Below are 21,650 nucleotides of genomic sequence, written 5' to 3'. Positions count from 1 at the left end.
GTTCTTCTTGTTCTCTTATTCTGTATGTTAAATCTGCAAGCTGTGTGTATTCCATCAGTTTAAGTTTCCATTCTTCTTTGGTTGGTACCTCGCTAGTTTTCCATTTTGGGGCTAACAAAACACGGGCCGCAGTAGTACATAAATAGTCGTTTTTTTAACACCTGGAGATTTCCCTCTGAATTATCTCCAACGAAAAGGACTGTGTGTGTGTGTGTGTGTGTGAGAGAGAGAGAGAGAGAGAGAGAGAGAGAAAGGTACTTTTAAACATTTCCCCCCAATTCATTATATATCATTTCCCAATACTCTTTTACCCTTTTACAAGTCCACCACATACGATAAAACGTACCCTCAACCTCATTACATCTCCAGCACTTATCTGATTCAGACTTACACATTTTAGCAAGTCTACTCGGAGTTAAACAGCCTCTATAAATCATTTTCAGGCAATTCTCCTTCAAAGAATAACATCCTGTGAACTTCAAATCGCTCTTCCAGAGTCCCCCCCCCTCAAGATTCAAATCTATATTACATCGTTACATCTCCAGCACTTATCTGATTCGGACTTATACATTTCAGCAAGACTACCTGGAGTTAAAAACTTGTCGCTTTCCCTTTTCTCCCTGCTGTGTATAATTTTATAGACCTCAATCTGTTTCTGACTGTCCTGCAAGTTATTTGCTGAAGAACATCCCACCAGCGCCACCTCCCCAGGAGACCTAAAATATGGGGATGGATCTATTTGGGGGCCTCCTATGCAAATCCACTACTTTGGTTTCCCCAAAATTTCTGGAAGAATTCTCCAAGTTGTCGACTGTGACGGATTGGGCTGGCTTGAGTAGAACTCCAGGGTGTTAAGTGTTAAACCCAGCCTCTTAGTTGATTGACGGCATTCCATTCCATGAGGGGCGGGACAGCCACGGGTTTAAAGAGGATGGGTAGCTGTTAATTCGGTAATTCGGGAGAGAGGGTTTTGGGAGCAGGAGCGTGTGGGAGGTTGTGGAGTAGGTTACTAGAGTAGGTGTAGATGAGGAATTGGTTAGGTTTGCAATTATATGATTAACAAGAACAGTTCTATTGAAACCACATGCTTGTACACATGAAACTTGAACGCAACCGTTAAGATTTTAAGACATTAAATGTTAAGTTAAAATGCCATTTAAACTATCGTCGGTGTGATCTTTCCAGCAGAGGTATCTATTGCTCATCTGGTGGGGATACTCTTTAAAAGGACAAAACCCCTAGCTAAAGCAGAAAGGATAGTTTGTTGTCCCTTGAGTGCACCAAGAGGAGGAGGAAGAAGGAGACTGGTTCAAGGGTGACAAAAAGTTTCCTCGGGAGGGAGGAAAGCTTCACAGTGGGGAAAGCTCAAGTGAGGAGAACCCCTTACTGGTGTGTACACTAAGGATAGTCTCATATTCACCCCAGAGCTTAAAAAGATACCGGGCCACGTTTGGGCTGGAAAAGTACTCTCATTTTATTTGTAAAACCCACAAGGGATGGGGGGGGGGTTACAATAAGGCTATAGGGAAGAGTAGAGAGGTTTAGTGTTACCTCAGAAATCCCTAGTTACAGGTAGGTAGCCGTGTTGGTCTGTGTCGAAGCAAAATAAAAAAAAAATCCTTCAGTAGCACCTTAAAGACCAACTAAGTTTTTATTTTGGTATGAGCTTTCGTGTGCATGCACACTTCATCAGATACACTGAAACAGAACTCACCAGACCCTTATGTATATACAGAGGGTGGGGGGTGGGGGTGATGGGAATGGGTGATGGGCTGATGGGAGTGGTAAACCTGTAGATGGCTGTTAACGACTGCTGATGACTGCAATTGGTCCTACGGGGGAAAAGCAAGGGCTGAGAAATCAATCAGAAATCCCTATTAGTGCTTTTTATAATTTGAGAGGTTTGAAAACAAAAGGCGTAAGGTGGGGACTTCTTACGTCGCATCGACCCACGCTGCAAACCTGCTCATGCATGAGACCAGATCTCGTCATTGGCAACCCCACAAAGGCAGCGCTGACCCTGAAATGGGACCCAGAGATTTTTTTTTTTAAAAAAGCCGTACACCGCATTTCCTGTTGTATTTATGAACTGAGTGTCCTGGGGTGAATATAGTATCTGTGGCTGGAAAGGCCTGATCTGATGTCTGCCTGTTCCCCAGAGGGGAAATTATATGTCCAGGCTCAGGCTTCTCATCTGCCAAGGAAATATTAGGCAAATCGTTTAGTTAGAACAGCTGTTCTTAAGCTAATATGTAGCTGGGCTGGCTGCTGTTCGGCTTCCTGTAAATAAGGAATACAAAGGAAGACTAGCCAGAAACCGTTGCTTTCTGGCAGGCATGGGAAACATGCGCAGTCGTGACTGACGGGAATTGAACTGGCAAACTGCAAGGATACCGTATCTCCGGAGAGCCACAGGTTCCTCTCCCCCGTGGAATGGAGTGCTCCTCTGCAGGGTTCCAGCCAGCCATGCCCTCTTAGAATCGTAGGGTTGGAAGGGACCTTGTGGGTCATCTAGCCCAACCCCCTGCAATGCAGGAATCTCATCCCTGACAGGGGGGCCATTCAACCTCTGCTTAAAAACCTCCAAGGGGGGGGGAGGAGAGTCCACCACCTCCAGAGGGAGTTCGTTCCACTGCTGAGCAGCTCTTACTGTCAGAAAGTTTTTCCGAAAGTTTAGTCGGACTCTCCTTTCTTGGAACTTGAAGCCATGGGTTCGAGTCCAGCCCTCCAGAGCAGGAGAAAAAGAAGTTCGCTGCCTCTTCCATGTGACAGCCCTTGAGATATCGGAAGATGGCTCTCGTATCTCCTCTCGGTCTCCTCTTTTCCAGGCTAAACGTACCCAGCTCCTTCAACTGTTCCTCATCAGGCTTGGTTTCCAGACCCTCCTCTGCCCACCTTCCAGCTTGTCAACATCCTTCACAAATTGTGGTGCCCAGAATTAGACACAGTATTCCAGGTGGGATCTGACCAAGGCAGAAGAGAGCGGGACTATGACTTCCCTTGATATGGACACACTAGACTTCTGTTGAGGCAGCCTAGAATAGCATTTACTCTTTTTTGCTGCTGCATCACACTGTGGGCTCATGTTCAGCTTGTGGTCCACCAAGACCCCGAGATCCTTTTCACATTTACTGCGAGAGAGCCAGGTGTCCCCCATCATGCATTTGTGCATCTGGTTCTTTATTTATCTTTTCCCACCTCTGCAATATCCTTTCGCACGGTGTTGAGGTTGCAGAGCTCTTTAAGAAACTCAACTTTCCGGCGTGCACTTGCAAACTAGAGACCTGTTTTTGTGCTCCAAGACCTTAAGATTCTACGGTCCCTTTCCTCAAGGATTTACGCCGCTCAACCTCATTTCTCAAAAACCTCGTACTCCTTGCCCCATGACCTCTTGGGGGCGGGGGGCGGAATTAATTGGCCAATTACCTGAACAGAGGCTAAGTTCTGCAGGGTCATCGGACCGAGCCTGCCAAAACATTTTGACCCTTCTTTGCCTCTGCTGCAGACTGGCAGTGGTGATGGAGCTCGATGGAAGTTGAGTTCCTTTAAGCTCTGCTAAAATTCAGGTGGCTTCGCGGGGTTTCTGGTGTGAGCGTTCTGTTCCAGAAGCTGCAGCGATCTGTGGGAGTCTTGTTTTATTTACCCCCCTCTCCTCCCCACATTTCCCAAGCATTTGAGAAGCTGCCCCCTGGAAAAGGGTGCTGGGGACCTCTGAAGTCTTTTTCCAAACCGAGAAGGAAAGAGGGAAGGGAGCCTTGCAGATGTCTAGAGCGGGGTGGGGCTGGGGAAATCACTGATTTATAGTGTTGGAAGTCTTCCCAAGGGTCATCTAGTCCAGCCCCCTGAAATGCAGGAATCACAGCTAAAGAATCCAGTCTTAAAAACCTCCAGGGAGGGAGAGTCCATCACCATCTTCGGTGGGAGTCAAACAGCTCTTACATCGAGCAAATTCTTCTAAAGGTTCAGTTGGAATCTCCTTTCTTGCCACCTGAGCGGCACGGGTTCAAGTCTTGCCCTCCAGAGCAGCAGAGAACAAGCTCGCTCCCTCTTCCAGGCCTTGCGATAGTGGAAGTCTCCTCTTTCCCAGGCTAAACATACCCAGCTCCTTCAACCGTTCCTCATCAGGCTTGGTTTCTAGACTCTCGGTCATTTCGATCGCCCTCCTCTATGCACCTTCCGGCTCATCGATAACCTGCAGGGTCTCTCGGCCTAGCCTACCTCGCAGGGTTGCTGTGAGAATAAAATGGGGGGGGAGAGGGCCAAAGAGCTCTTCGGAGGAAAGAAAGTGGGCGCAAAGCCAATCTATCAGCCCAGACTGCAGGCGGCAACCCTCCTAAGTTGCAGAGAGAAGTTTCCCCTTGTGCCAAAGGTTGCCAATGTGGTTTTCTAGATGTTTTCGGGAGAATTCCAGCCCGAATCATCCCTGGGAACCAAACCCAACAACATGAAGGAGGAAGGCAGCTTCATTCGCTGTAATTATTATTATTATTATATGATTGATGTTTTATCATGTTTTTAATATTCTGTTGGGAGTCACCCAGAGTGGCTGGGGAAACCCAGCCAGATGGGTGGGATAATAATAATAATAATAATAATAATAATAATAATAATAATAATAATTTATTATTTATACCCCGCCCATCTGGCTGGGTTTCCCCAGCCACTCTGGGCGGCTTCCAACAGAAAAATAAAACACAGTAATCTATTAAACATTAAAAGCCTCCCTGAACAGGGCTGCCTTCAGATGTCTTCTAAAAGTCTGGTAGTTGTTTTCCTCTTTGACATCTGTTGGGAGGGCGTTCCACAGGGCAGTCGCCACCACCGAGAAGGCCCTCTGCCTGGTTCCCTGCAACTTGTCTTCTCGCTGCCTTGTCAAAAGAACATAAGAAGAGGCTGTCAGTCGGTAGAGCATGAGACTCTCGACGTTGTGGGTTCGAGCCCCACATTGAGAAAAAAGATTCCTGCATTTTTGCCAGGGGTTGGACTAGATGACCCTTGGTGCAGGGGCATAGGAAGGGAGGGGCGGTGGGGGTGCTCCGCCTCGGGCAGCGCGATCCCGAGGGTGCCATGGCGGCTGCCTGCCCCACCCCCGGAACGTGCGCCACGCCTCTCCTAAAGCCACGCCCCACCCCCACCCCAGAACGGGCGCCAGCCCCGCCCCCGGTACCAGAGCATGAAGCTCCACCCGTTCCTTGGTGCCCCTTCCGACGCCACAGTTCTATGAATTGTGTTCCCAGGAGTGCCAGCTTGGCCCTGCGACTGTGAGTGCCTGGGGCTACAGGTGCATGGCCCTGGCACTGAAATTTGTGGGTGCCCATGGGGACTTTTGAGGGTTCTCAGGCACCCAGGGCCTGAGGGGGTTGGCACCTATGCCCACCCCTGCCCTATGCATTGCCCACATCTCCTCCTGACCTCTCCGTCCTTTTTCTGGCAACAATTCCTGCTCAGCGGCCCTCCTTTTCCCCTCCTCCCGACTGCTGGCAAGGCGCGTCCTGAGCCATCCATGCGTCTAATGAGCATCTTGGCTCTGGCTGCCCCCAACTTGCCCCCTTCGGCTCATTAAGCGCTTCTGGCCGGGTCAGCCGGGTAGGAGGAGGAATGCCCAGTGTCTGGGCCCACGTGCACACACCCCACTGGGCCCCCGGAAGGGAGGGGTCGAGGCTTCACAACCCCTTCGGGTGCCCCCTGATCCAAGCTCCTGGGGGTGGGTCAGGGGGTCCTTGCGCAAGATGGAGGTCAGGGGGGGCTGGAGTCTCGCTGGAGATGGAGGGGCAGCGGGAGGCCAGGCGAGGAGCTTTCTTTCTTTTTCTTTTTTAATTTAAGGTTTTGGAGGGCAAGGCAAGCGATCAAAGGGATGCAACATTTGGGACTTTTTAGCTTAGAGAACAGCCGAGAAACGGCATGGCAGAATGGTCAAAGGCCTGGAAACGATGCCTTATGAGGAACGGCTTAGGGAGCTGGGTATGTTTAGCCTGGAGAAGAGAAGGTTAAGGGGTGATATGATAGCCATGTTCAAATATATGAAAGGATGTCATATGGAGGAGGGAGAAAGGTTGTTTTCTGCTGCTCCAGAGAAGCGGACATGGAGCAATGGATTCAAACTTCAAGAAAGAAGATTCCACCTAAACATTAGGAAGAACTTCCTGACAGTAAGAGCTGTTCGGCAGTGGAATTTGCTGCCAAGGAGTGTGGTGGAGTCTCCTTCTTTGGAGGTCATTAAGCAGAGGCTTGACAGGCATATGTCAGGAATGCTTTGATGGTGTTTCCTGCTTGGCAGGGGGTTGGACTGGATGGCCCTTGTGGTCTCTTCCAACTCTATGATTCTATGATTCTAGAAGCTCATAAAAACTTACACCTGGCATAGGGGAAGCTGGCAGAGATGAGTTTTCCTCCTCCTCCTCCTCTCTCTCTCCTCTCTCTCTCCTCTCTCCTCTCTCTCTCTCTCTCTCTCTCTCCCTCTCTCTCTCTCTCCTAAGGCTAGAATTCAGGGAAGCTGAAGGCTGGGATCGCTCCATTGGCAGAGCATGGGAATCTCAATCTGATAAAAGTATTGGCTCTGGCTGAGATGGCAAAGTTAACACATTTCATTAGAGAAAAACCATGAGCATGAAGATTGAAAAAAAATAAACACTGGTTTATGGAAGATAGAAGGGTTGGATTTTAAGGAATGGATATCATTTGTAGTTGCAAGACAAAGAACCAGAAGTCCTTTTATTCTTTTCTATCTTTCCCTTTTCTCCTTTTTAAGGTCTCTCCTTCTTTTGCTTTTCTTCCTCACGACTTTGTTCTTTTTTTAGACTAAGTAGCTGTCTTGCCTTAGTATATTATGAAAAGATGCTTTGTGATGGGTGTGTATTTCTGGGTATCTATGTATATCTATGAAATGAAGAAGTTAATAAAAAGAAAGAAAGTAAGAGGCAAGCACTCAGAACCATTAGAGGGGGGGCGGGGCGGAAAAAAAATTTAATCTCAAGGTTGTGGGTTTGAACCCCACATGGGGCATAAGATTCCTGCATTGCAAGGGGGTTGGACTCTACAGTTCTATGATTCTATGAATGTTGGGAGATGCGGGGCAGGAAAAGGAAAGGTAATTATGGGAAGTAAACTGCGAAAATGCAATTAGGCAATGCTTAATTTAGCAACCTTTGGCATTTGGTATAGGAAGGCTATACAGTGGTACTTTGGTTCTCAAACTTAATCCGTTCCGGAAGTCCGTTCCAAAACCAAAGCGTTCCAAAACCAAGGCGCGCTTTCACATAGAGAGTAATGCAAAATGGATTAATCCATTCCAAAACCAACCCCTAAAACAGCAATTTAACATGAATTTTACTATCTAACGAGAACGTTGCTCCATAAAATGAAAGCACTATAAATGTGCTGCACTATAAAATAAATAAGACAGTATTGTAGGTTAAAATAATAATAATAATAATAATAATAATAATAATAATAACAATAATAATAATAATTTCTTATTATATGCACTGATGGTCGTCATTGTTTGGATGCAGGGCTTTTATCCATTTCCACAGCCACACAATCAATCAATCAATCAATCAATCAGTAGCTGAACTGGGTTCCACACAGTCACAAAAACAAATTAACCGAAAAGCCTCAAAAACAAAAATGCAAAATAAATATCAAAAACAAAAGCACCAAACTTAATCCATTCCAGTTTGGCTTCTGAAATATTCAAAAACCAAGGCGCGGCTTCTGATTGGTGCAGGCGCCTTGGAAACAATAGCTGACAGCTGCATCGGACATTCGGCTTCCGGAAAACATTTGAAAACCGGTACCCAACCAGGTTTTTGGCGTTTGAGAGCCAAGGTATCTGTACCTGCAATCCTGAGGACTAGAAACACGGTTTTCAGTTTAATTTAATCCACATGGTCCTGGGCACTGGGCCCAGTACCAAATGTCACCCTTGCAGAAGCAATAGATCCATTTCCTAAGAGGCTGTCCCTCCACCCCCTTGACCATTCTGCCTGCCCCCTTTTCTCTCCCTTTCGCTGACCCACAGAGCCAGACCTCCTCCCTCTGTCCTACACCACACCTGAGGAGCGCTATGTGGACCTACCAGACGAGCACCTGCCTGAGCTTGACCCTCTGCCGCTCCTTGAGCCGCCGGCCTTGACTGACATCCGCCACTACCAACGGGAGCCCAGCGAGTCGGACTTCCCGCCGCCGGGACCAGCGAGATCTAGCACAGCCAGTGCAGAGGAGAGGATAAGGCGGCTGGAGGAGCTTGTGGACGGGCTGGGGACAATGTTGGACATGGTTAAAGAGCAGGTGAGGGGAAGCTCAGATCCCACCACACAGAATTTTAGAGTTCGGGGGGTTCCCAGGAGTCATCTAGTCTAACTCCGGCTCAACATGAATCTTGTGACAGCAGCATTTTTTGCCAGGTGTCCATTCTTTCGCTGCTTAATTACCTCCAAAAGATGTAGGAAGGAGCCTTAAAAAGAGGCAGACTTTGCTAATATGGCATCCTGAGGGAGGGCAACATTTGATAACCGCTCCACCCCAGCTACATATTCCTCAATTTCACAATTTTGGTACTGTTGGTACTGAATGCTGATTATGTGTGTAAATGAGGACTCTTTCGAGGCCCTGTAAATAGGGACCCAGGTGGTGCGGTGGGTTAAACCACAGAGCCTAGGGCTTGCTGATCAGAAGGTCGGCGGTTCGAATCCCTGCGACGGGATCAGCTCCCGTTGCTTGGTCCCAGCTCCTGCCAACCTAGCAGTTCGAAAGCACGTCAAAGTGCAAGTAGATAAATAGGAACCGCTACAGCGGGAAGGTAAACGGCGTTTCCGTGTGCTGCTCTGGTTTGCCAGAAGCGGCTTTGTCATGCTGGCCACATAACCTGGAAGCTATACGCCGGCTCCCTCGGCCAAAAATGCGAGATGAGCGCGCAACCCCAGAGTCGGTCACGACTGGACCTAATGGTCAGGGGTCCCTTTGCCCTTTACCTTTAAATGAGAGTAAATGGGCTGTGAAGCTATTTTAGCATAGTAAAAACACTTACAGTCATATCTCGGGTTGCATCCACTGTGGGTTGCGTTTTTCCGGGTTACAAACGTGACGGACCCAGAAGTGTTTACTTCTGGGTTCCAGCACATGTGCAGAAGCGTTCTGTGTGCGTCGCGCTTCATGCATGTGCAGATGCACTCTATTGCGGTTTCGCGCATGCGCGAAAGCGCCGCTCAGGTTGCAGACTTTTCGGGGTGCGAACAGCACCCTGGAATGGGTCGGGTCCGCAACCCGAGGTACCACTGTACGTGCATTTGCAGCCTTCTGGAAGCTAGGAAATAGGCAATGACACCTTTTGTCCCTGTTAAAATAAGGGAACAGGCCTTCCCCCTTTTGTCCCCATTGCTAAGAATGAACCACATGTTTTAGCTGAAAAGGAAGTTTACTTACATTTCAATGCAGGCAGCAAATACATCAAAGTAGTATGCAGCTCAAAAGACTTCTTAGTTACAAAAAAAGTGGAGCTCACATCACACTGGCTTAAAAGAAGAGAGCGAAAGCTCAGGCAGGAAGGAAGTATATAAGATTGTCTCCTTTGTTAGAAATTCCTGCCAAAGCATTAAGGAATTGATCTCATTTAGTCTCTTTGATATTGATTCAGAAATGCTATGAATGTCAGCTCCTCATATGCCTGTCTGGCAATCATGCGTTTGGGATTTTGACTCCCACATTTTCACCCTCCAGTGGTGAGTCGAGCTTTCCATAAGTGCTGTATTCCACACGTAACGGGTCCGAGTTTCTTTATTTTGCCCGCTGACAATGAGGACTAAAAACATGTGTTTTGTTTTGTTTCTTTAAAAGCTTCCTTTCCACAATAGCAGGTTCTACCCTGAATATCAAATGCGATTCTTTCCGGGGGGGGGGGGGGCAGAGCCTTGTTCTTAGGACATCCTCCTCCCCAGAGTAACACCCCCCTCACCCACAGTGTCCCCCCGTCTTTCCCTCCCCAGAATTCGGACCTGCTGGGCCGCGTGAAGTCCCTGGAGGACTGTGAATGTCGGCGGCCGGCATGCCTCTGGGAGGGGCGGCACTATGAGGACGGCGCTTCCTGGGACCGAGATCTGTGCACCACTTGTGTGTGCGCGCATGGCAAAGCAGAGTGCTCGCTGCGCCACGACCGGCCTCGCTGCCGGGGTGAGTACATGAAAGGGCGTCGAGTTGTTGGTGATATTGACCTGGCACAGGTCAATTCTGTGTCCAGGGCAGCTGTCTATCAGCTCCATCTGGTACGCAGGCTGAGACCCTACCTGCCCGCAGACTGTCTCTCCAGAGTGGTGCATGCTCTAGTTATCTCCCGCTTGGACTACTGCAATGCGCTCTATGTGGGGCTACCATTGAAGGTGACCTGGAAACTACAACTAATCCAGAATGCGGCAGCTAGACTGGTGACTGGGAGCGGCCACCGAGACCACATAACACCGGTCTTGAAAGACCTACATTGGCTCCCAGTACGTTTCCGGCACAATTCAAAGTGTTGGTGCTGACCTTGAAAAGCCTAAATGGTCTCCACCCCCATCGTTCAGCCCGGACACTGAGGTCCAGTTCCGAGGGCCTTCTGGCGGTTCCCTCACTGCGAGAAGTCAAGTTGCGGGGAACCAGGCAGAGGGCCTTCTCGGTGGTGGCGCCCACCCTGTGCAATGCCCTTCCATCAGATGTCAAAGAGAAAAACAGCTATCAGATTTTTAGAAGACATCTGAAGGCAGCCCTGTTTAGGGAGGCTTTTAATGTTTAATAGATTATTTTATTTCATTTTTCTGTTGGAAGCCGCCCAGAGTAGCTGGGGAAACCCAGCCAGATGGGCGGGGTATAAATAATAAATTATTATTATTATTGGTTACAGGTAGGTAGCCGTGTTGGTCTGGATCGAAGTAAAATAAAAAAAATTTAGTGTGCATGCACACGAAAGCTCATACCAAAATAAAAACTTAGTTGGTCTTTAAGGTATTATTATTATTATTATTATTATTATTATTATTATTATTATTATTATTATTATCCCACCCATCTGGCTGGGTTTCCCCAGCCACTCTGGGTGACTCCCAACAGAATATTAAAAACACGAGAAAACATCAATCATTAAAAACTTCCCTAAACAGGGCTGCCTTCAGGTGTCTTCTAAAAGTCAGGTAGTTATATATTTTCTTGATATCTGATGGGAGGGCGTTCCACAGGGCAGGCGCAAGACTGGAATTAGGTTTGATGAGGCCCTAAGCTACTGAAGGTAATGGGGCCCTTTATATAGCAGGCAGGGCCCCTGACTTACAGCATAGGAGCCTACACAACACAAAACACTGTTGCCGTATGTAGATTTTATTTTATTTGTTTTTTATCTTGTATTTTGGAAATGTACATCCAGTTTTGTTTTGTTTTTTAATTTTTTGGGGGTCCCCAAGGGAGTGGGATCCTAAGCTATAGCTTGTTTAGCCTATACATAAATCTGGCACTGGGCGGATGCCACCACCGAGAAGGCCCTCTGCCTGGTTCCCTGTAACCTCACTTCTCGTAGGGAGGAAACTGCCAGAAGTCCCTCAGAGCTGGATCTCAATGTCCGGGCAGAATGATGGGGGAGGAGACGCTCCTTCAGGGATATTGGACCGAGGTCGTTTAGGGCTTGAAAGGTCAGCACCAAGACTTTGAATTGTGCTCAGAAACATCCTGGGAGCCAATGTAGGTCTTTCAGGACCGGTGTTATGTGGTCTCGGCGGCTGCTCCCAGTCACCAGTCTAGCTGCCGCATTCTGGATTAGTTGCAGTTTCCAGGTCACCTTCAAAGGTAGCCCCACATTGGTGTCAAAGTGTTGGCTTCAGTCCTTTGCGCCTGCCACAAGAGATGGTGGATTGGGCCCCATTTGAGTTGGAGTGGGAGAGGAAGCAACCCGCCCTCCTTTCAGTCTCGCATGCAGGGCCATGATCCACGGGGAAGGAGTTTCTAATGGGCTCAGCGGCAGAGCATAGAATTATAGAATGGCAGAGTGGGAAGGGAACCCCAATGGTCAAAATCCCTGCAGCATGTCATTGGATTTAGAATAGGATATCTAAGACAATTGCATATTTAAAAACAGTTAAAGGAATTATTAGGTCCTGCCCTTAGGCAGGAAGAACCAGATGCAAAAAAAAAAAAAAAAAAGGATGAGGGACATCTGTCTCTCTAGCAGTACATGCGAAAAGGATCTCGGGGTCTTGGTGGACCACAAACTTAACACGAGCCCACAGTGTGATGCAGCAGCAAAAACGACCAAAGCTATTCTAGGCTGCCTCAACAGAAGTCTAGTGTCCAGATCAAGGGAAGTTATACTCCCACTCTATTCTGCCTTGGTCAGGCCACACCTGAATATTGTGTCCAGCTCTGGGCACCACAATTTAAGAAGGATGTTGACAAGCTGGAAGGTGTGCAGAGGAGGGCAACCAAGGTGATCAAGGGTCTGGAAACTAAGCCTGATGAGGAACGGTTGAAGGAGCTGGGTATGTTTAGCTTGGAAAAGAGGAGAATGAGAGGAGATAGGACAGCAATCTTCCAATATCTCAAGGGCTGTCACAGGGAAGAGGGAGCAAGCCTGTTTTTTGTCGCTCTGGAGGGCTGGACTTGAACCAATGGCTTCAAGTTACAAGAAAGGAGATTTCGACTAAACATCAGGAAGAACTTTCTGGCAGTCAGAGCTGTTCGACAGGGGAACGGTCTCCCTTGACAGGTGGTAGATTCTTCTTCCTTGGAGTTCTTTAAGCAGAGGTTGGAAGGCCGTCTGTCTTGAATGAGATTCCTGAATTGCAGGGGGTTGGACTAGATGACCTTGGAGGGCCCTTCCAACTCTGCGATCCTATGATTCCATCATTGCTGACAGCTTTGCCACAGGGAGAAATTCAGCAGGTGCAGTTTCTCCTCAGTGCTGACCTTCTCCCCCCCGCCCCCGCTTTGCAGGCTGTGCTGACGGCCGGAAGGAAGGGGAGAGCTGGAGCCTGGAGCCATGCTGGACCTGCCGCTGTGAGGTGAGGGGGGGGCTCTTGTCAGGATTACACCCAACCCCGCAAGGATCTGCCTTGCCATGGCCCAGGTGTGCCTCTACAGGTGGCACTAATGTGACGGGTGAGCATCCCAGAAGGACTTTGTCCAGGCAGAGTATAAATCAATTGTTGAAGGTGCTATTGAATGAATGAATGAATGAATGAATCAAGAATCAGAACGACCAAGTGTTCCAGAGAGAATGGAATAAATTTATATTATATAGAGAGAATCATTGTACACATATAAGGACACTAGTAGGACTGAGATAAAACTAACAACGTTTAAAAGAAGGGTCATTCTACTGCTGATTAAAGTGTTTAATAATATAAGACAGATATACAGTGGTACCTCTACTTACAAATAACTCTACTTATGAATTTTTCTACTTACAAATGGAGCTCCGTCCGCCATCTTGGATGCAGTTTAGATAGGATTTTTTCTACTTACGAATTTTTAGATAGGGTTGCTTCGACTTACGATTTTTTTCTCCCAATGCATTCCTATGGGATTTGACTTTAAAAAAAATATTGACTTACAAATGTGTGTTCGGAACACATTAAATTTGTAAGTAGAGGTACCACTGTAGAATGGAGATGTAAAAAATGTGTGGAAATAAAAATGTGATATAAGAAAACAAGAAGACGGAGGGAGGGAAGTCGAGAGCTCGGCAGGGCAAATGATACAATGATGTTATATTACGATGTTATAAAATTGTTAAAATTGGAAAATCAATAACAAAATAAAAATAAAATAACATTTGTAAAAAAAACAACAACCCAGAAGCTTTCCCTTGTGAATTATAGGGACAGGACTACCCAAACTGTATAGAAATTTTTTAATGTATGCAACTACAGAAGGAAGAGTGTTGTTGTTGTTGTTTAGTCGTTTAGTCGTGTCCGACTCTGAAGAGTGTTACTTGCCCCAAAATGGAAAGAAGTCCTGGCAAAAGAAGAATGGATACAAAAACCTATGGAATATGCAGAAATGGCGAAACTTACCAGAAAAATAAGAAATCAAGATAGCAAACTTTTTTAAATAAAAAAATGGAAATGGTTTATTGAAGATGTACAGATAAACTGTAAACGGATAAGAAGATAAGCAGGATTGTTGTGATAACCTGCAGTTTCATATTTAAAGTAGATGAATAAATGAGCAAAGTAGGTTAATTTGGATATGCAGAAAATTTTAAAAATAAATTTAAGGAACCGCAGAAAGAGGGGGGAGGAAGTCAAGTTTTGAAATGTTACAATGACTGTAAAGTTATTGAAATGTATAAAATTGAAAATAATAATAATAATAATAAATCATTGCTTTGGGCACTGTGAGTGCCTTTGCTGCCCAGTAACGCTGTACCTTCTCTACCTAGGATGGCAAAGTGTCCTGCAAGAGAGAGGACTGCTCTCCTCCTCCATGCCAGCACCCCGCAACCCCTCAGGGGGAGTGTTGCCCAGTGTGTAGAGGTTGCTTCTACAAAGGGCACCTCTTGAAGGATGGGCAGAGGTACCTGGAGGAGCCCTGCAGGCATTGCATCTGCCAGGTGAGCGTGGAGGAAGGGGTGGGGGTGCTGATGGGTCAAATGCCATGGGGTGCCAGCAAGAAAACAAAAAGGTGCGGATCAGATTTAGCACCTGTATTGATTCCTCATCTTCCAGATCAGGGGCAGGTGCAGGGCTAGAGCCAGTCTGTGCCTATTGGAAAATAATATATATATGATAAGAATATAGGAGAAAACTGGGTATTGAAACTTGCTTAATCTAAATCATATATCCCAGTTTACAGCGGCCCTTTAAAGTACGCTTCACGCAGAGTATACGTAGTCAGAAGTTGACCTGGCTAAGAAAACACCACCAAGAGCGAATTATCTCCCTTAAATGAAACCCCTTACTAGCTGCACACTTGTAAAAGTATGCAGATGAAAATATAAACGGTTGGGTTTCTTTAAGTGATATACAAACTGACTCTAAAGAGACTTTAAACTAAAGATAAATGCTTTCTCTCTTAGCAACATTCCAACCTTCAACCCATTCCAAACATCCCACAAACTCCCACATAACTCCCATTAAACTACCCAAGAATTAACAGCAAACTAGCTTTGTAACTAAGCAACTCTCATACTAAGATTCAACTGGGAATCTCTTAAACTGAGAACAACTGAGAGAGTGATCTAGTTAGAGATGAATCAAACTGAAAGATCTAACTAAGAGATACAGAAGGCTTTCTGGCAGAGCCTTATATACAAAAAGCAGAGCCCATGCCTGTGAGCAATTAACAGAAACACCGGCACCTGTTTCTCTTAAACAGACAGTATTTACATTAGACCGGCTCTAAAGTAACTTGACTATTCAAAAAACCCAACAGTGCCAGGGGGAAGCTGGCAATGCCCACCATCACGGGGAATTGTGCCTAAAGCACAGTACATCTGGAAAGGATCTGGGTGTCTTGGTGGACCACAAGCTGAACATGAGCCCACAGTGTGATGCAGCAGCAAAAAAGGCCATTGCTATTCTGGGTTGCATCAACAGAAGTCGAGTGTCCGGATTAAGGAAAGTCATAGTCCCCCTCTATTCTGCCTTGGTCAGACCACACCTGGAATACTGTGTCCAGTTCTGGGCACCACAATTTAAGAAGGATGTTGACAAGCTGGAAGGTGTGTAGAGGAGGGTGGCCAAGATGATCAAGCATCTGGAAACCAAGCCTGATGTTAATTTGGATATGCTGAAGATGTTAAAAATACCTTTAAGGAACCGCAGAAAGAGGAAGTCAAGTTTGGAAATGTCAAAATTAATGAATAGAATAGAATAGATCTTTATTGTCATTGTCCCCTTGTGGGAACAACTAAATTTCTCGGTTGCTATATCCACCTATATAATGCTATATAATGAAATGTATAAAATTAGTGAAATGTATAAACTTGAAAAGTATAACTATAAATAAAAGAATAAATAAAGGAAACCAAGCCTGATGAGGAACGGTTGAAGGAGCTGGGCATGTTTAGTCTGGAAAAGAGGAGACTGAGAGGAGACTGAGCGTCTCCACCTCCATCATTCTGCCCGGAAAATGAGGTCCAGCCCTGAGGGCCTTCTGGCGGTTCCCTCGTTGCGAGAAGCCAAGTTGCAGGGAACTAGGCAGAGGGCCTTCTCGGTGGTGGCGCCTGCCCTGTGGAACACCCTCCCATAAGGTGTCAAAGAGAAAAACAACTACCAGACTTTTAGAAGACATCTGAAGTCAGCCCTGTTCAGGGAGGCTTTTAATGTTTAATAGATTATTGTGTTGTATTTTTCTGTTGGAAGCCGCCCAGAGTGGCTGGGGAGACCCAGCCAGATGGGAGGGGTATAAATAATATATTATTATTATTATTATTATTATTATTATTATTATTATTATTATTATTATTATTATTATTATACGAGAGCCATCTTCAAACATCTCAAGGGCTGTCCCATGCAGGATAGAGCAAACTTGTTTTCTGCTGCTCTGTAGGGTAGAATTCAAACCAATGGAGTCAAGGGACGGGAAATGAGATTCCAAGTAAACATTAGGGAGAACTTGCTCACAATAAGAGCTATTTAGCAATGGAGCAGACTCCATCAGAAAGCGATGGACTCTCCTTCGCGGAAGGTTAGCCATCAGAGGCTGGATGGCTGACTGTCGTGGACTGTTTAGCTGAGATTCTTACATTGCAGGGATTGAACTAGATTAGCCATTGGGGTCCTTTGCAACCAGTGCCGGATTTACATATAAGCTAAACAAGCACTAGCTTAGGGCCCCACTCTTTTGGGGGGCCCAAAAAGATTTAAAGGAGGGAGAAAAACCTGGGTGTACTTTTACAAAATATAAGATAAAAAACCAATAAAATAAAACCTACATCCAGCAACAGTGTTTTGTGTTGTGTAGGCTCCTATGATGTAAGTCATGGGCCCCACCTTCTAGCCTGCTCCCTAAAATATCCCTGGTTTGCTCCTTTCTATATATAGGGTGCCTACATTCTGCATGGACTGGTTGCATGGCAACATGGGCAAATGGCTTGAGATACCTATTAGGTCTATAAATTACCATAGAGCATATAGTCAACAGAAAAAAACAGTGACCATTTGTTGTTGGCAAAGGACAGCTGGACATAGAAAGGGCCCCATTACCTTCAGGAGCTTAGGGCCTCATCAAACCGAAACCCGGCACTGTTTGCAACCCTACAATTTTACCACAGGCCTGCAGCAGCTTTGACATCATCAGCACCAAGCAATGCGCTCACCCTTCCTGCCATGTGTTCACCGTTGCCAAGCATTTCGTGACCACATTGGCGCCGCCATACAAATCTCTCCTCTCTCTGCAACTCTCCTAGGCAGGCAACGTCCGATGCCAAGCATCCAGCTGCCCAGAGCTTTCGTGCCGGGAGCGATACACGCCGCCCGGGGAGTGCTGCCCGGTTTGCCACCCAGGTAAGGACGCAAGTGATATAGGCAAAAATCTGCCTTTATTCCCTTATTGGGTTCTCCATCGGTTGGAGAATATAACAGAGGCCAACCAGAGAAGTTTGAGAAGCAAAGCCTTTATTTTCGCTGTTGCAACAGGGTCCTTCCCCTCACGCAGGAGAACAAGGAAGGAACCCCAAACAAAGGTGTCCTGCCCTTAAAAAGAAATTTGAAATTGGTTTCAGCCCACCCCCCAGAAGCATCATCCATATGTCACAGAAGGGGTGTAGCCCAAGACCCCCCCCCTCCCTAGATTCATCATAGGTACATCATGAACGGGGAGGTCTGGTGGCAGTAATCTGAGCATCCTGGACCCTGCCCCCTGCCCCCAAAACCTAATCAACAAAATTGAGAGATATTTACATTTCCCTGCAGCCAAGTTAATCACACCCTTTTGTCTGGCACCCAGGTATCAGGATGCCAGGGATTATCACTTTAATTCCTGAGACAATGAGAAGGTTCCCCCCACCCCCCTTCTTCCTTGCAGAGGAACACCTGGTCAGAGAGAGAGTCAAAATGGTGTCAGAAAGGCCTGTCTTCCTGTGCTGCTTCAGACATGTGCCTGTACTGTACATTCATGTACATGTTTTATGAACAATTATTATATATATATATATATATATATATATATATATATATATGACCTCAAAATTCTTATAACACAAGGAAACATTTGTGCAAAATGTTTCCTCTTTACCAAACATTCATCCTAGTTGGTGTAGAGCAGGGATGCCCAACCAGTTGATCGCAATCTACTGGTCGATCGCAGGGTGTTGATCCTGGTCGATCGTGGGACCCTGATCGACACCCACCCACCCCACCCCCAATTTTTTTTTTTTAAAGCTTAGCGACTTTGGGCGATCCTGTCAGCATGCAGAGGGTCAAAAGGCCAGCTGGCTAGCCACCAGCTGGGCCATCTCCTTCCAGCCGTCCCACTGCGAAGCCGTCCCACTGTGAAGACCCATCAGCCTCTGGCTCCAATGTAAATCAGTGACTCGGGCCTCCCAGACACCAGGCACACCTTATCAGCAGAGCAAACTGCGCAAACAGAATAAATAGGCGTGAGGCTTGTGGAAGCATACTACTACTACGGATTTATTAATAATAAATCAAGTACTACACTTGGGCAAAAAAAATGAAAGGCGCAAATACAGGATGGGAGACACCTGGCTTGAGAGCAGTACATGTGAAAAGGATCTAGGAGTCTTGGTAGACCACAAACTTGACATGAGTCAACAGTGTGATGCAGCAGCTTAAAAAGCCAATGCAATTCTGGGCTGCATCAATAGGAGTATAGCATCTAGATCAAGGGAAGTAATAGTACCACTGTATTCTGCTCTGGTCAGACCTCACCTGGAGTACTGTGTCCAGTTCTGGGCACCACAGTTCAAGAAGGATACTGACAACTTGAACGTGTCCAGAAGAGGGCAACCAAAATGGTCGAAGGCCTGGAAACGATGCCTTATGAGGAACGGCTTAGGGAGCTGGGTATGTTTAGCCTGGAGAAGAGAAGGTTAAGGGGTGATATGATAGCCATGTTCAAATATATGAAAGGATGTCATATGGAGGAGGGAGAAAGGTTGTTTTCTGCTGCTCCAGAGAAAAACAAAATGTAGTAAATTAAGATCACACAGTTCCAAGTAACAAAAGTGGTTTTACCTTATTGCTCCATTACCTTATTAAAAAGTTCCGTTATCTCGATAAAAACATTGCCTTGTCACCTGTCCTCTCTGCTTCTCACCAAGCTTACTCTTTTGCAGGTTTTTAATTTTCCATGGATTGTGTTGTCGTTTCCTCCCCGTTTTTGACAAATAGTAATTCTGACAGCAGTTAAGAGGTGTTGCATTAATTCCCTGCCTTTGCCTCGCCTCTGTTTTTTTTGCCCAGGTTGTGAGTACGAAGGACAGAGATATCAGGAGGGAGATGTCTTTGCAGCCTCCTCGAACCCCTGCATGAATTGCTCTTGCCTGGTGAGTGGGTGGAGACAAGGGCCCAGCTATACCCTATAACAAATTATCACAGTGGTAATAAAACCATAAAAGCATACAATAAAAGCAATTCAATAGCTGAAAGCAGGCCTCAACTTAGCAATGTGGAAAGACGTATTCTCAATTACCTGGCGGAATCGAAAAGCTTTCAGCAGCTGCTTGAAAGTTGGCACTGAATCTCCAGTGGCAGAGAGTTCCACGAGACCGGCCAATGACACGAAAGGCTCGGCTTCTTATTGTTGTCCAATGAGCCTCACCGACCTGGGGAACAGCCAGCACCTCTCTGGCAGAGGATCTCAGTGATCGATCTGAGATAGATGATTTCGAGGCTGAGGCTTGGAAGATTTAGCTACCAGCGGAAGGCAGCCCATAAGCCAAGCAGCAGGATCATGTCCATCCCGTGTTGCTGACTTCCTAGCATTTAGCACACAACGGTAGACTGCCTGTGGACTTGGAGGTTCAATTCAGCTGTTGGACCTATCCCCCCGTTTATTTTTCTTTTCTAATGAGACGCTGAACGATGCTTGGGGGGGGGAGTGATAAAGGTTCACCCAAGCATGTGCAGAGTGCATTTTAATGAAGAAAAGAAAAGGCACTCTGCACATGCCCGGGTGAACCTTGATGACTTCCCACCGAGCATTGTTCAGGGTCTTGTTAGAAACTACTGCCGCTGGCCCCCACGTAGCTCACTTCCGAGTCAAAGGATGCAGAATAATCTGGCGAGGTTGGGCAAAGTTGGCATTTTTTGAGGTTACCCCTCCGGGGGAAGGGGGTTAAGACAGACCCCAGTTTGGGGACAGGGAGTGAAGGAGGTGCCCCCCCGCAACCACCCTGTTCCATTTTTCCCTCCAGAGGAGCCTGGTCCGGTGCCACCCTGTCCACTGTCCGCCCAGCCGCTGTGCCAAGCCCATCCCTCAGCCTGGCCAGTGCTGCCCTGCTTGCCCAGGTGAGTGATTCACCATGAACAAACTGGAGAGGAATCCGGCTTCTCCTCCGGATCCTGCAAAGAACCAAGAGGGGGGTGGGAGTGAACTGAGCCAAGTCGAGCCCCAGGAGGTGTTTTTTTCTGTGCGTCACTCGGCCCCAGGAGCAACAGAGTTTTGATGCTGCTGTTTACCTGCAAGACAATATATTCCCTGCCCCTTACTCAGTTATTAACCCCCTGCAAATGTGCTCCCCCTGGAAAAATAAATCCAAAGGGACTCAGATGACACCTTTATTTATTATCTATTTATTTTGCAACATTTATTATTATTATTATGAATATAAAAAAATATCTCTATTGATTAAAAAAATACAAACAATAACAAGAAAAAAGGGGATACAAAAAAAATAACGGAAATAATATAAATGGCATAAATTCGAATTAATAACATAAATTCAAAATTTAAGCCACCCAACACAAGATAACGCATAACCTGAATTAATTCTAACTATTGGGCAAGTTAATCAAATTAAACTATATACATACCAATAAATCAAAATAAGTCCCCAAACATAAATGTAAAATATACCATAACAATTTACTCATCGTAACTTAAAAGCAACTTCCAATTGCTAGTGTATCATTTCCCTTATTATATCATTGTAACTTGCTTTGATTCTTATGATTTAATTTACCAAACTAAATAATTAAATTACTACTTCATCTCCTAATATCTATATACATATTCCCATATATTCCCCTAATCCAGACAAATCATTAACTTTGTTTCTATACCTTCTCCTATAATAATATATACCTATTATTATTATTAATATACCGCCCTATACCTGGGGGTCTCAGGGCAGTTCACAGAATGAAATCAAGATATAAAACCACAAAATACAAAATAAAAACAAAAACAACAACCCAATAGCCCCTCCCCAGGTAACTGAAAAACAAACAAACCTCAAAGCAATTTACAGAAAAAGATTAAACAGTAAAATGATGCGTCAGTAAAATTAACAGCAATGATGGACGAGCCGTGAAAAGTTTTTTTATTAAAAAAAGCAATAGGAAAACAGAGGAAGAATTAACCAAGGACTCCATGATTAAATGGAGTCAAGATTTGGGTAAATCGATCACAATGCAAAAATGGGAAAAATTATGGAAAATTGATTCAAAATACACACCTAATTATGATTTAAAGGAAAATTTATTAAAAATGCAGAATAGATG

The 21,650-nt window shown here is 45.9% G+C and overlaps 1 protein-coding gene across 2 annotated transcripts in view; it reads left to right on the top strand.

The window, feature by feature from the left end:
- Nucleotides 1-21,650, top strand: part of KCP (kielin cysteine rich BMP regulator) — a 96,609-nt gene that overhangs the window by 11,616 nt on the left and 63,343 nt on the right. For both annotated transcript variants that reach the window (XM_088676513.1, XM_060279271.2), the window contains exons 4-10: nucleotides 8,021-8,289; nucleotides 9,984-10,167; nucleotides 12,949-13,016; nucleotides 14,399-14,569; nucleotides 17,372-17,468; nucleotides 19,389-19,471; nucleotides 20,342-20,435. In XM_088676513.1, coding sequence (XP_088532639.1) covers nucleotides 8,021-8,289; nucleotides 9,984-10,167; nucleotides 12,949-13,016; nucleotides 14,399-14,569; nucleotides 17,372-17,468; nucleotides 19,389-19,471; nucleotides 20,342-20,435 — 966 coding nt within the window. The remainder of the gene's footprint in view (nucleotides 1-8,020; nucleotides 8,290-9,983; nucleotides 10,168-12,948; nucleotides 13,017-14,398; nucleotides 14,570-17,371; nucleotides 17,469-19,388; nucleotides 19,472-20,341; nucleotides 20,436-21,650) is intronic.

This window comes from Zootoca vivipara, chromosome 9 (genome assembly GCF_965207765.1).
Source record: "Zootoca vivipara chromosome 9, rZooViv2.hap1.1, whole genome shotgun sequence".
NCBI classification, from domain to species: domain Eukaryota; kingdom Metazoa; phylum Chordata; class Lepidosauria; order Squamata; family Lacertidae; genus Zootoca; species Zootoca vivipara.
The sequence above is the reverse complement of the archived record's forward strand: the minus strand, read 5'-3'. Positions and strand labels throughout refer to the sequence as shown.